The 14609-nt window shown below is 33.5% G+C and overlaps 1 protein-coding gene across 1 annotated transcript in view; it reads right to left on the minus strand.

Annotated features, from left to right (window-relative positions):
- Positions 1-8802: 8802 nt before the first annotated feature.
- The window catches only part of LOC118737447, a gene marked incomplete in the record, with an annotated part of 206049 nt that continues 200242 nt past the window's right edge, over positions 8803-14609 (minus strand). The window contains 4 exon segments of the mRNA XM_036467942.1: positions 8803-10904; positions 10972-12111; positions 12181-12350; positions 12425-12722. Coding sequence (XP_036323835.1) covers positions 10500-10904; positions 10972-12111; positions 12181-12350; positions 12425-12722 — 2013 coding nt within the window.

The raw sequence follows: 14609 nt of genomic DNA on the forward strand, positions 1-14609 counted from the left end.
GATTTTAGAGCTAACTCAAACTTACAAAATATTGTGCTAAAATTGAATATAAAATTGTAAACGCGAATTTTTTCTACAAATTTCGATTATAAGGTTTGAGATTTAAATGACCACATTTTGAACTTCGTCAAAAGAAAAAAATAAAATAAAAATAAAAGATTTAAATTTTGGTGAAATTTATTCTTTATAACATGTAAATTATTTTTTTTTATTTTTTTTTCGTAGTTAAAACCCCACTACTGTTTTCAACTAGTAGTTATTATGAACATTTGTTAACATGAACAGGAGAATCGATTCTCTTCAAAATTTACTGCAGCAGAGCTACATCCATATATTTCTACCGAATATAGGAAATTGTTCTTAATTTTATCAAAGCTGCAGTTGTTTTAGCTTCAATAGTATTGAAAGGTAGTAAGCTACGCAGATGAAGTCGCGGGTATCAGCTATTGTATGCATAAAAATACTAACTTTTCTACAGAGTAGGTTGTTTTTTAAATATCTGCATTTTTCTGCTCATTCATGTTTTCCTTATAAAGGACTGTCTGCAGCTCTCATGAAAAACGAAAAAATCAAAAGAACCACAGAAGTATGCAGCTCTCAAGAAAAAAATGCTCTTATATGTATTTCTTCAAGAAAATTTACTGCTACAAAGTACTTTTTCAGGCAACAGAGATTACTAAAGCTATTTCCTGGGGCCTACAGACAACACAAAAATTTTCGAATTATTCAAAAATTTTACCAACCTTTTTTAAGTCAAAAATATTTGATTCTGTTTTGGTCGAACATTGAAAAAATGGCCGAAGTTCGATTCGGTTTAGCCACAAAAATTGTGGTTCGGTCTGCTTTTACTAAAAATCCTGTTTCTACAATAATGATGTATGCGCATTTCGGAACTTAAAAGAGGTATAACTGCAGTTAAGCTATTGTTTGGTGGCAATGGACTGTAACTGCTTGAATCTAATAACTTTACAAGTTTTCATTTATTAACGTAATTTACTTTGTTAAAGCATCATCAAGAGCCGTTTTGAGTATTGGGCTGTAAAAGTATTTCATATAGAACATTTTTTTCAAATGTTTTCTTTCAAGCTTCGATCTTGGAGACCTACGAAATGACATGCGTCAAGTATGAAACCCAATTCAAATATATATATATATATATTTAGTTTTGCCTTCGAACTTCAGCTGGAAATTGATTTTTTTTTGCTATTTCTTTTTTTTAATTTCACATTATTTAATCAAATGTTCGCATGCAGTTAAAACATTTATCACATCAACACGGCCATAGCTATCGCATTTTCACTTTCCAGCTTAAATTTATCTCAATAATGGTTTTTGTTTTTAATAAATATGTACCTGTTTATAATTTGCTGCTATTTAGCTGCGTTTATTGTATACATATGTAATTATGTATTTTAGTACTCTAATATTTGTATGCTTGTAAATATTTTTTGGTATCAAACTGTTTTTTGTTTTTGTAGTTTGAAACTTTGTCAACGGTGAAATATCTTTTTGTAGTAATAAAGGTTGTTTACAATTTTTACATTGATGCACTTTTGTGTGTATGTATGTATGTATGTATGTATGTAGTAGATTTAGGAATCTCAAGTATGTTTTTGGAATAGTCGAAAGTTGCTGCTAACCATTTCATTTGTTTGTATATTTAGTTTTTCACTCTTTTTGCCTTGTCATTTTCATATAAATTGTTTATGTATACATATTTCTATTCAATGTTTTTCCGTTGGTTTTAAACATTTTTTGTTTGTTTATTATTAATATTATTTTTCTTATGGAACACAATATATAAATGCACTCATATGAAAGTAAGTATGTATGTTTCAATATGTAGATATCTGTATAAATATATGCATGTGTGTAAGTAGTATGTACATGCACATAAGTTCTTAAATACTTTTCCACTTGCAGCTTGTAACTGTAAATAACTATGAAAAAAAAAGGATTCTTGCATAACTGTTCTTTATAAAGTTTGTATGTATGTATGTATGTATGTAAGTATATGTAAAATAACTAGCTGTATATAAAATTGAAAAATATTAATAAAAAAAAACAACAAAAATATCTCATGAATTGAAAAATGAACACAAGTAATTGGTTTATGTTTATAATATTTTATACAAGGGTAGGCGCTCGAAGTGTTACCAATTAAAAATGCTATAGTTTTGTCTTCTTCTTTATTTACAAACATCAGTTCATCATAACCACATGTAGATTGGTTGATTTACCTTAACGCCCATATCAGTACAAAATACTACCAGACCACATTCGTGCAGCCTGTGACTAGCACTAAAATGGCTACATCGAACAGTAATAGTCTACTTAAAATTTGGCAGGTTTTTATGATGACGGCAGCCTACCCCTGAATATAATATTAATGTATCTATTTTTTGGAAAGCTGATATTTCCGAATTTCGTCTTTTAATTGTATTTCTCACTATTTATGTATTTAACTTATTTATATTTTCTAGTACTTAGTTATTGTTTTTACACTCTTGTATTGTTTTCTAATCTTTGAGAAAATTATTTACTTAAATCTTGCATACTTATTTGATGACAGTTTAGTTGAAAATTAGAAATTCCAATTACATAGATATGTATGTAGTTCTAAAGTGGTGAAGTTTTTCTTAAAATTCGGAAAATAAATTTGTTTGGTTTATTGCACTTATGTTAACTCTAATGTTTGCATGAAATATTTGGTGGAGATATGCATTACTTAGTCGGAATTATCTACCTCCAAAATGAATTTATTCAGAAGCCACTTTTGTTCGGCCAGTGTAGTATGTTTTTAAAGTTTGTTCCAATTTGCGCCAAATTTTAAGCAAATGCCCAATCGTGTTTTCCAGTCTTTAGGAGTGTAACATTAGATTAATAAATAGATAACTATTATATGAACAAGTTATAATAGTCTTGCGCACAAGTGCGCTCGGATATAGGTAATTATTTTGACCGGCTTAAAAAATGTTAATTTTGATGCTAGGCATTGTTGTCACTCATACGCCATGGCATGCGGGTAACTTGACATCTTTTTGGTGTTGAGTTTTGTAGTAATTTAAATGTGTAAATATGTACGTATGTACATCTGCTAGCCTTATTTACTCGCATGCCGGGGCGTGTGAGTGGCCACAATGTCTAATATGTTGAGTCCGACCGATTGTTGGGCTTCGGCTTCGGTTTGTCGATTAATCGGCAGTATTATCATATTCGGCTGAATGCTCGGCCTCGGCTAAAAAACTACCAAGGTTTTTGCAGAAGCCGAACCTTTTTGCTGTTCACATAGATTTATTTATTTTTTTGAATATGTATTATACTTTGAAAGAATACATTTATTGTGAATAATCTGTTTCAGAAAATTGTGGTAAGTATTGGAACCTTTTCTTAGAATCAGCTGTCAGCTGAGAACTTTTGAAATTTGGAAATTTAGATTAAGGTATATTTATGCATATAAACAAGTTCTGAGAGGTGCTGCTACTTTTCAATATTGGAATACTAGCTCCCTAGAGTTACTTTAAGCCGTTGCTGGAAATTAATTTTCTGCTCCACCCACCAGCGGTCACACAACAAACTTGCTTCGTGAGAACGAAAACAAATTGTTGAATTTAAGTGGCAACATCAGGGCGGCCGCTGCAGTGCGCTAGGGCTGACTGGTTGTAAGTGCGTACGTGCGACTTGGTCCGCACAACAAAAGCTTCTAATAAAATCTATTTGGCGTAAAACTGCAGGTCTCTCCATTTGTGTTTATTATTTGAAATATTGATTTACTTAATTTTAAGGTAATTCATCGGCTTCGGCCGGACTCTACTAATATTCAACCCGATCCAAATAGTAGCTGTAACTTTTATTTTTATCAATTTGTTGCTACCTTTCTACGAAAACAATGCATCACTTGCTAAAGTGTTCCAATTTGTTAAAAGCAAATTTGTATTTAATCGGTTAGAAATATATGGGTCATTCCATACAATATTTACACCTCAATATGTTTTTTGGGGCGAAATATATTTTTTTACATTCTTTATCGAAAAAAAGAAGACACAAATTTTTTTTTGTTTCGTCATGATACTCCATAAAGTTTGACAAAAAAAAAAATTTATAAAAAAAAAAATTTTAATGCACATTTTTTTATTTTAATCTATCTCACATTCTCATGAAAAGCCGATACCTTAACTGGTTTTCTCCGATAAATAGTTTTTAATTGCAAACCATTGAAAAAATATACTTCTCCGTGAGTTCAAAATTTCGGCAATTTTTTCCGAAATTTTCGAATATCATGACGAAATGAAAAAGTTTGTCTTCTTTTTTCGATAAAGAATGTAAAAAGGTATTGAGGTGTAAATATTGTATGGAATGACTCATATGTGTGTTAAGTTGACTAAGGAGGTACGATAGACGAGTATACCACTTAGCACTCGAATTATAAATAAAAAAAGGAAGAGATTCATATTTTTGCTATTTTTAAGACTCGTCAAGTACAAAAATGTTTATGCTTTTAACCAGTAGATAGAAAAAGATATTTTCAGTAGCAGTATTGGTAGTAAATACAGCCAAACAGTAGGCCGCAGAGTGATGAATGTTATTTATAAAATATGATGAGAATGGGTTGGCAATGACGAATGTGACGTCAATGGCTGAAAGTCGAGAAAGCTGAAAAAATTAAAACTATCCTCGGGAAAATCGCTTGGGCGATGACACAAAAATCACGATGAAGGCGATTTTGTTATGATAAATACGTAGTTGATCATTAAAGAACCTTTCCATAAAGCTTATAAGTATATTTGGAATGTGGTTGGGCTAAAAACATTTTAAGAAATGCACTTACAAACAAGAATTCAGAACGGAACTGCTCCAACTGCTATATCGGAAAAAACCTGCACTTAATGAGTCTTCATTGAGCTAAGAATATAGGGCCTATATAGCTATACATACGAAATCTCCGACAAAAAATATCAATATATTTAGCGAAACCATGTACCAAATATAGTAAAACAGCGATTTTAGTTTTTTCCTCTGACGTCAGCTTGTTTTTAAAGGACTTTGGAGTTTGAAAAATATAATTACTTCAAAACATTATTTTAAAAATCCAGTGCAATTTATAAAAACATTATGGGTATCAAATTAAAGGGGAAACTCTGTAAAATTAAAGTAGGTCAAATATTTTGGTGCATAAGGACGAGTAGGTATTGAAAATGTCCTTTTAAAATTTTATCCTTGAAACTTTGTAATACTTATTTTCGAAAAAAAAAATATTATATGTTAACGCTTAATAAAAACTCGACCACATCCTCGAATTTCGTCCTTCTGACTCTATAAGCTAAAAAAATAAAATCAGTAAAATAGGAGTTTTCAATACTTATTCGCCCTTGTCAACCAAAAATTTTTTTTACTCTTATTTGGTATCCATATTGGGCTGTGTGAATAAAAAAAAAACAAATGCTTTTTCTTAAAACTTCAGTCTTTTTACTGCAATTTATTTGAGTATAATACACTGAAAATCTTAAATTAATAATATCTTTGAAACTACAAAGTCCTTAAAAAATCCCGAAGTCGGATTATTTCGCATGTCACGATTTTTTTTTTTATATCGCACGTTGTGATATATGTACATGTTCGTATGTATGTATGTAATGTGATTGCCTGTAGTTTTGGTCTATTGCTATGATGTATATGGAATGCTTGTTTTGCTTGCTCTGAGTAGCGGGTCTTTATGCAAGAAAATAAGCCTAAAAATATGTTCCATATAACTATAAACAAATTTGAACATTTTGCATATATGTCGTTAAGTGGTATATAATTTTGGGCTTGTTTTTTTGCATAAAAATTCCTAGTCTAGTTATGAGTAGAATCTATTTTTAATTCCTTATTAGTGATAACTGTAAATATCTTAGTGCTAGCAAACATATAACTGAGAGCAAACAAGTATACATAAATACCTTCAATTGCTTTTTATGGTTCGTTTGGTTGTTTACCAGTGCTATAGTACAAATATTGTATGCAAAAATTGTATAGATAATAATAAATAAGTAGAAGAAAATGTAATAAAATTACATAGATATACATAGTCATGTAAAAATTAAAGGAACACGACATTTTGAAGAGGTTTGGTCATTTTTCATTTGTTTGTTTCTCGTTTATTATTATTTTTATAAAAATACAGTTCATTATCTAACAAACAACATTTACTATACATAATAAGTCTAAATTTTAAACTTTTTAGAAAAACTTAAAAAATTATCAAAATTTTACAACAAACTTTTTAATAAGAATACATACTGCATACTTAGAATTTTTGTTCTTATATGATTTTGTTGCATTTTTCTACAAACTTTGAAATTTAGACTTATATAGTTTTATTAGATAATGAACTGCATTTTTATAAAGTAAGAATTAAAACATTAAAAAAGCAAAAAAATAGTTAAAACAAGGCCAAATGTCGTTTCCCTATTATTTTTCACTTGACTATATATGTATTTATGTTATACACATAAGGTTGTGTCAAAATATATAAATTTTTTTAATTTCTTATATTCAGTGCACACGAAAATTTTTGTTCTGTTGATAAAAAAAATATATATTTATAGCTCGCCCAAGTCCTCGTAGGTTGTATTTCAAAGAAGCAAAAAACATCTATCTTGAAATAATAAAAACTTAGATTTGAACGACGTTTATTTTTATTTTTTGTTTATCAAGTTATTTTTGTTAGCACTGAATAAAAAGGATTTTTTTGAAATTATATTCACGTAAATATTGAGTTCTTGAAAAGATTTTAGTGCATTTTAAATGTTTATAAACATATCTAGTCCAAGTAAAGTGCTTTTATTCGGGAAATGAAAAGTTTATATATATGGAAGTAAGAGGTAAAAAAAAGGCTGTGATTAATTAACAGATTGTCAGAGCAACCGTTCTCATGGAAACCAATTTTCATTAGCTTTTGATATTTCCTCTTAGAAAAGTTGGCATCGAATACTATTTGTAGAATCGGCAAATCCATTAATTTATGTTTCGCGAACACAGCGAAGAACCTTACTACTAAACTCGGCATTTTTTCGGTTCAAAGGTTTCACGTGATGTTGCAACTGACAACGTAAACATCATCGGAAGTGTTCATTTTGTGCTTTACTATCAATTCGAAAATATTTGTTTTTTGTTATTCAGCCCTATTCTGCATTTCGATTACGTTGCCGCATTCCGCTCCGCTACAATCGTAATTTGGTATTCTGAGTTACGCTCGAACCGAAAGAAGAAGAGGAAGAGCGGCGAAAACATCTTCGAAATCAGCTGGTTGCCTAGGAATGTGTGAAATCGAAACAAAACAAAGGAAATAATTGCACCAAACTATAGCAGCTTATGAAGTTAAAATTTGCAAATATTTTAAAATAACTAAATATATCTAGCTCATTTTAATTTAAAAATAAAATTTCATTTGTTCTTAATTTAAGTAGAGACATAATTTTATTGCTTGAAGAGCAGAACGAGTCCCAGATTGCTGATGCGAAAGCTGAAAGGCGGAGATTTAGAGACATGTTTGATCCTTTTCAGATGAGTGAAGAATTATAAGAAATTCATCATATTTGAGCAAATTTTTCGTATTGCCCGTATTGCTGCTCGCGAAAACACAGAAATCGAGAAATTTCATTTATGATTACTTTTACAATCTTGCACAGTATATTTCACTTAATTTTTTTTTATAAAGTTTTAATATGTAAACTCATGAAAATAACAATCCGTTCCGAAAATAACGTTCTCCGTCAACAAATTTGCATTTTAGAAAAACGTAACTACGATCGAAATGTAGAATAGGAATAATCGTAAATTTCGAAGATTGGTCGAAACGAAACGGAACACAGAATACCAAAGTTGCCAAACGGAGAAAATTTCGATTCGAGTCGAAATGCAGAATAGGGCTGATTATTATTGTGGCGTAATAATTATTTCAACGGTGTTTATGAAATTTAACCACATTTTTTCAACAAATTTCAAGCAGTTCGGGGTGATGGAGATCAGACCAACTGCATTCTATTAAGCTGGTCAAATGATTAAAAATGCCGAAGGATGTGAAAAGTGGGTTACTATTTGAGTTTTTTCTTTTGTATGCCTATTTTACTTTGGAGATGTAAGATCTCAAAATGACTATGTATAGTTTTTCTTTATTTTTCAAATCTCCCCTCTCTATGTCTGTGTGCTAAGTAAAATGTATCGAATATCGACAACAGTGCTGCTTTTTTTCCAATGTATCCCAAAAGAAATTCAAATGTCGAAATTGAACGTAATTCCCTATTCGCGAATTATTTGAGAAAGACATCCAACATCAAAATTCCGGCGAAATGTCATTTGTTCTCTCACAAGAGACAAATACCCAAAATAATAGGCGCACAGAAAATTTGCAGAAAGTTCGACGAACAGCTGATAGAAATTTTGTTTACATTCAAAAGTATAAAATTGAAAACGTAAGAAAACAAATCCCGAAGTCTTATCCTGACACAATTCAGTGACTGAACAACGAAAAACTACTTACTACTTACAAGTTTAATTAGTCGTACTTTACCATTTTAACTTGCAAACCATCAGTGCAGTTGGCAAACAAAATTTTCCAGCAGAAACTAGCTGCTTTCGCCTCAAAATGAAATGTCATTTTGCTCTCTCAATTTCCCCTGGGTTTACGAAGTATGCAAACGCACATTTCAATAATTTCAAATCGGCAAATGTATTTTCAAAATCTTCTTTTAAATTATTTTTTTTTAGCCATGGAAAATGATGAAATATTTTTTTTTTTTGAGATCATGAATAAAAAGACATAGTTTAGCTTCAAAACTTGTAAGTAATTTGCGACAAATCAAAAACAGTTTTTTTCTCTCCTTGTAGAGACGAATTCAAGCTTTGCAAATGTCGCATCATATCGGTAAAGAACATTTAGTCAGAAAGCCAATTTTCAATCTCCCATTGCAGGTAATGTTCCGATCTTAATTTTCGTGTGTGTGTATATAAAGAATAAAATAAAAAACATCACAACGGAAATAAATGTCTAGCAAAGAAATATGTATTTTAAAAAGTAAAAAACAGCCAAAATGTGCTAAGCAAAGGGAAAGTAAAAAGAGCCGCACTTTGCTAAGCAAAGAGCCGCGTTTGCCCACTGTTGGTCTAGAATATATACAATTGTATTTGTTCGTTTTTGAAACCTTAGATCTACAACTTCAAATCGATATAATGATAACAAACTTTTACAAATCCTTTGGTATCTAATCATATTTTGACCTGCCTAAATGAATGCAATTGATCTCATTTCCATCACTTTTTGAATGTTGCACTGCGTTTATCGACATACGACTTGTACCAGGTAATTTAAAAAGTCTGTGCAATTTTCTTGTGTTTTTTTTACCCCGTCATTGAAATAGATTTGCGACAAATAATTTATTTCAAATTTTAAACTGTTCTTACCTGATTAGAAAATGTAAACACATATTAGGAACTGAACTTGAAAAAAAATCACCAATTCCCTTGCTAACCCCTAAAAGCACTATTACCAACAACTATAAAAACTATGTAAGTAAATGAAAATATTAATAATAATAATAAATTTCTGTATGTACTCTAAGATTACTTCACTAAATTAAACTACAGCAATTTTAGCCTCAGTTGATTGAAAACAAACAAATTAACTGAATAACTTTGCAGCAAAATATTGAAATCCGACCTCCTAAAGAATTCGTTTACATTGGCTAAATTTTCGCAATGTATTTTTATAGGAGAACCTTTCGCTACTCCAAAATCGTTTAGCTTCATATGCTCCTGCTAAGTTTCATTTGTCCTTCATAATTTTCAACTATGTATCTCTGTAAGTTTCATACCTTTTATATATATATATATATGCATGCAACGTTTGTGTAAATAAAAATTTGTTTTAGCTGCTGTGGAAGGTATGTATGTATGTAGGTTCGCATATGTGTGTGTGAGTGAATTGCATCTATAAATTGTTACTGCATAAATAGGCATTTTTTTATGTACATATAAGATTCACTAAATGCATTTAAAATGTACGTATGTACGTTTATATCATCAGCCACTAAACGCTTTGCAGCTGCTAAAATAGCCATATTGGCGCATTTATAAAATGCGGTCGTTTCATATGTCCAACAAATTTTGCAGTGATTTGCGGTATACCTAATTATTCCTATTGCTACTTTCTATAGGTGTGTATATGTATGTTTATTTCCTATGTTTATGTATGTATGTATACACATACTTAGGTTTTGGAATGTTTATGTTTACTGCTTTGTAGTTTGTATGTTTTCTTTACGTTTGAAGCGCACGCGCGTGCCCGCCTACATATGCCTGAGGCGGCAGCGACAGCGTTGACGCCTAATCACTATTTTTATCCTGAATGTGTTTCATTTTTAAATTTTCCTTCATTTACTCTTATAAAGTTTTACCCTCCAAACTTATGTATGCACGTTAATCCTAAATTTCCCTTTAACTTAATACTTTTGCGCGCCTGCTCAACCATTTGGATCGACATTTGGGCGTCGATGCGCGCTACTAAAAGCTACACTAAACGTGTTGCTACTGCTACTGCTGGGCACAGACGCTGCGGCTGCGGCTGCGACAGTGGCTGGCACTGCCGCTGTGACCTGTGGTGTATTTGTGCACCATGGATTGGCGGATGTCGCAGTGGCAGTCGCACTGGTCGATGCAGAAATCGATCCGAAGGCAGGAACTATGGAATTGTGGCCGCGGCTTGGCGCTGCTGAACTGCGTGGCTTCTGCTCCGCAGACGATTTCTTCAGCTTCACAGCATTGCCGCGTTTCGGCTGAGTGGCTGGACTAATTAGCGACGAAGAAGTATTCTTTTGAGGGGCGGGCGCATGCATGGTGACAGTAGTTGTTGCTAGCGTGGCTGGTTGCTGATAAATGAAACGACATAAGTGGTGTTTTCGCTGTGAAATATTAGTAAAGTAACTTAGCACTCACCTGTTCGGAAATAGTGTCCCTTGTAGTTCGTGTAGCACACGCTGGCGCTGAGCAATCGTCTACGGCTCTCGCCGTTGCTGCTGTCTTGAAACCATTAGTTAATGCCAACGCCACGGCTGCTTCGCTAGTTGGCGTCAGTGTTGCTGCCACCTCCTCGTCCGCGAGCAAACAAATCACATCATTCGATTTGGAATGTTTAGAGTAATTTGCATGGAACTGTTTCTTACTGCTACTGCTACTACTACGACTACTGTTAGGACCGCCGGCACCGCTGCCGCCACCACTACCACCGCAACTGCTGCTGCTGAGGCTTCCGCTCCGCTGTTGACCAGCTACGCCAAGTGTCAGTGTTGTAGGTGGCGTTGAAATAAACGGCAGCGTATTTGGCGGTACGATATAACCGCTCGCACCGCCTACGCTGCACGCGCCACCGCTGTTGGCATAATTACCTGAGGAACTATGTTTGCGCAGCGCCGTTGCCACTGTGTTGGGCGGCGTCTGCTTAAAGGGTATGAAAAATGGATGCGCTCCATCTTGTGGCGGCTTCTCTGGTGTTGAGCTGCATAAAGGCATCTGCGACACATTCGCTCGACCTTCCAGCTCATTTTCGTTCGACGCGCCACTGACATTCGGCTCCATTTCGACGGTAAGTTGCCGTCGTATGATTTTGCCATTACCATTGCCATTTGGCAGCTGCGTAGTCTGGTACTCTTTTGCGCGAGTGGCATTTAAATCCAAATAGCCCCCGCTTTTCGGTATCAGCGTTTGCATTTCATGGCAATCTTGTTGAAAAGTGCTGCCGCTTAAGCCACCTGCGCTTTCGCTGGGTATGCTTGGATTATTCAAATTGCCAAAATTCATATCTGATGGCGAACTTAGATGTGTGGGACCCTGCGTGCGCGCCTTATATCGACGTCGTTGAAAAACGATCAGCAATGCAAATATGATCACACAGGCAACAGAAAGCAACGAACCGATTATGATGCCACTGTAAACTTCCGATTCGCTGGAAGGGCATTCAATTTCGAGCGAATGGTGGCTAATGCTGCGCAAATCGATAAAAATTGGAGCACCGACGCCGGTTTCACCTACAACGCGTACAGTTACATTGATTTTCGCCGTCTCGGAGATGTTAGGAAACTGTTGAAGAAAATATATTAGTTGAGAATATATGTATATGATTTCATTTGCAGTTCATATTCTGCTTACCTTAAAGGAACACGAAGTACAGTCTAAAACATTCACCTCGTGCGTCACATTGCCCAACGTCCATAAAATGTTATAGTGATGGATCTTCCCATTGGGCTGCAGGGGCGGATCCCAAAGAAGCTTTAAGCCATTGTGCCGTATAATTCGTTGATTGCTGATGGTGCCCGGTGCTATGGAAATTATTTAATTTATTACTTTGTGCCCAAACTCAAAAAAATTAAAGTATTGTATCTCCGGAACTTACGATCAGGCAATGTCTGCTTATCCACTTGCCCATAGAACGTTTGCGTTTCACAGCTAAAGAAATTCACACGATAACGTTCCGATGGCTTGAGACCTCGTATCTCTACTTGCGAATTAGTTATTGGCAATTGATCGCATTTCGGCTCCTCTTTACGTATAATGGGGAATTGTATCTGCCAATGACACACGTGAACGCAAGATTCATTGAAACCCTCGCGGAAATGAAAGGTGAGCACGCGTGACTCCACGATACTTAAGCGAAATGGTGTATTGGCTAGCTCGTTAGTATCGTTCTCGACCTAGATGGAATTAGAGTAAAGAAGGATATGAATTAAAATTCTTTAAAGAGAAACACGATTCTCATAGTTAATTAAAAGGTTGCGATTTTACTGCCACATTCAAAGATTATATTTTTTCCAAATCGTGTATTTACTATAAATAATTTGCCCTTGCATAAATTATATATGTACGTACCTACATAAGTACATATATAATATGTATATGTAAGTATTTATACATAAATATATACTTTTTAGATCGATACATTTGGATATATTTTCCAAATTTTTGCGTATACTTTTAGGGATTACGAATAGTCAGACTTCCCAAAATACTGTTTGGATTTCATCAAGTTGGCTTCAAGTCTGGAAAATTTTCCAAATATCAAATTTTCACAGTGCGTCAAATCCTGCACAAGATCGTAAAATTGATTCACTTCACATTTTCGTTGACTTAAAAGCCGGTTTTGATGCTATAAAGGAAGCTTCTACGATGCTATGTCTAAATTTGGTATCACCGCAAAACTTAAACTGCGAAGTGACGTTGAGAATAATCTTCAGCTTCATCCAAATTAGGAAAAACCTCTCCACGCTATTTGAGACCAAGCGAGGTTTTAGACCATGCAACCCACTCTCTTGTGATTTTTTAATCTGATTCTGGAAAGCGTAATACGGGCTGCACATTTGAGTTGCAAAGAATGTTACTCATACGCCACGTACACCTGAGTAACACTGAGTAACAGGTATTTGTAGATGTGGAAGGATTTTATGGTTTAAAAATTTGTTCAAAATGACGGCCAAAATCGTGGTTTATAACTTTCCGTATTTGTGTATAGTTTTTATTAGAGCAACAGAAGCCAAATCACCAATTTTTAGAATTTTTGTCTGGCTGTCTATCTGTCTGCCTGTATGTTTGTACGAGCATCACTTGAAAACTAATACATGGAATTGAATGCATTTTTCACCGTATTGCTAGAGATCTAACTTAAAATATAGAAAGAAAAAATTCGAGTGTTGCCACCTGTTTGAAAACTACAGTTTAAGTAAATGGATGAGAAAAGTAAATATTACAGTAAAGAAAGAAGTTTAACAAAGCTTACAGCCGAAAATATTTTTGCGGAGGTGGCCACATGTTTGAAAATTTAATTCAATTTAATTGATAAGATAAATAAAATATTGCAATATGGGTATCAAACTATACAAGAGGTTTAGGAAAGTTTACTGCCGAAAATATTTTGAGGATGGTCGCCATCTGTCTGAATCGAGCCCTCGAAACGCACAGTTAACGAAAATTATCTAAACTAGTCGATTTATTGAAATTTGTTGTTAACTTAATTTAGCCAATTTTTAGACTTAGTCAAGAATGAGCTGACTTAGTTGAAGTAGAGTAGTGAGTTAGAGAAACCAGCCCTTAGTGTTTTTGAATTTCAACGAATTATCGGTATGTACTTGTATGTATCAAATTTTCGAAATTTATCGACAAACAGGAATGTAACGGATAAATTCCAAGTCCCACTAAAGACTTTCAACGAAATAAATAATTGTGGTCACGTTTTAGTTCCGCTAAAAAATTTTTAACTTTATAAGCTGAACGACATGCTAAGTTAGAAAACCTGTCTAAGGCTCTTAAAAAAATAAAAAAAAAACGGTCAGCAGTAACTGGCACTCCTAGTAATAAAAATAACCCAGTATATTCAGTATTTATCAAGTGAGATGTTTGTGTATTCTAGTATTTTAATTGATTATTTTAATTGATACTAAACTAAACTAAACTAAAACTAAAAAGGACGTGTTCTACAAAAAATCATCCCATGTAAACGGAGTCGGCAAATTTTGGCTATTCAACTCTGCATTCAACTTTGGATTCAACGAGCCGCCTGTACGCTTTTAGAGTACAGGCTCAGTACA

This window comes from Rhagoletis pomonella, unplaced genomic scaffold, assembly GCF_013731165.1.
Source record: "Rhagoletis pomonella isolate Grant_MI unplaced genomic scaffold, Rhpom_1.0 Rhpom_scaffold_00004, whole genome shotgun sequence".
Taxonomy (NCBI): Eukaryota; Metazoa; Arthropoda; class Insecta; order Diptera; family Tephritidae; genus Rhagoletis; species Rhagoletis pomonella.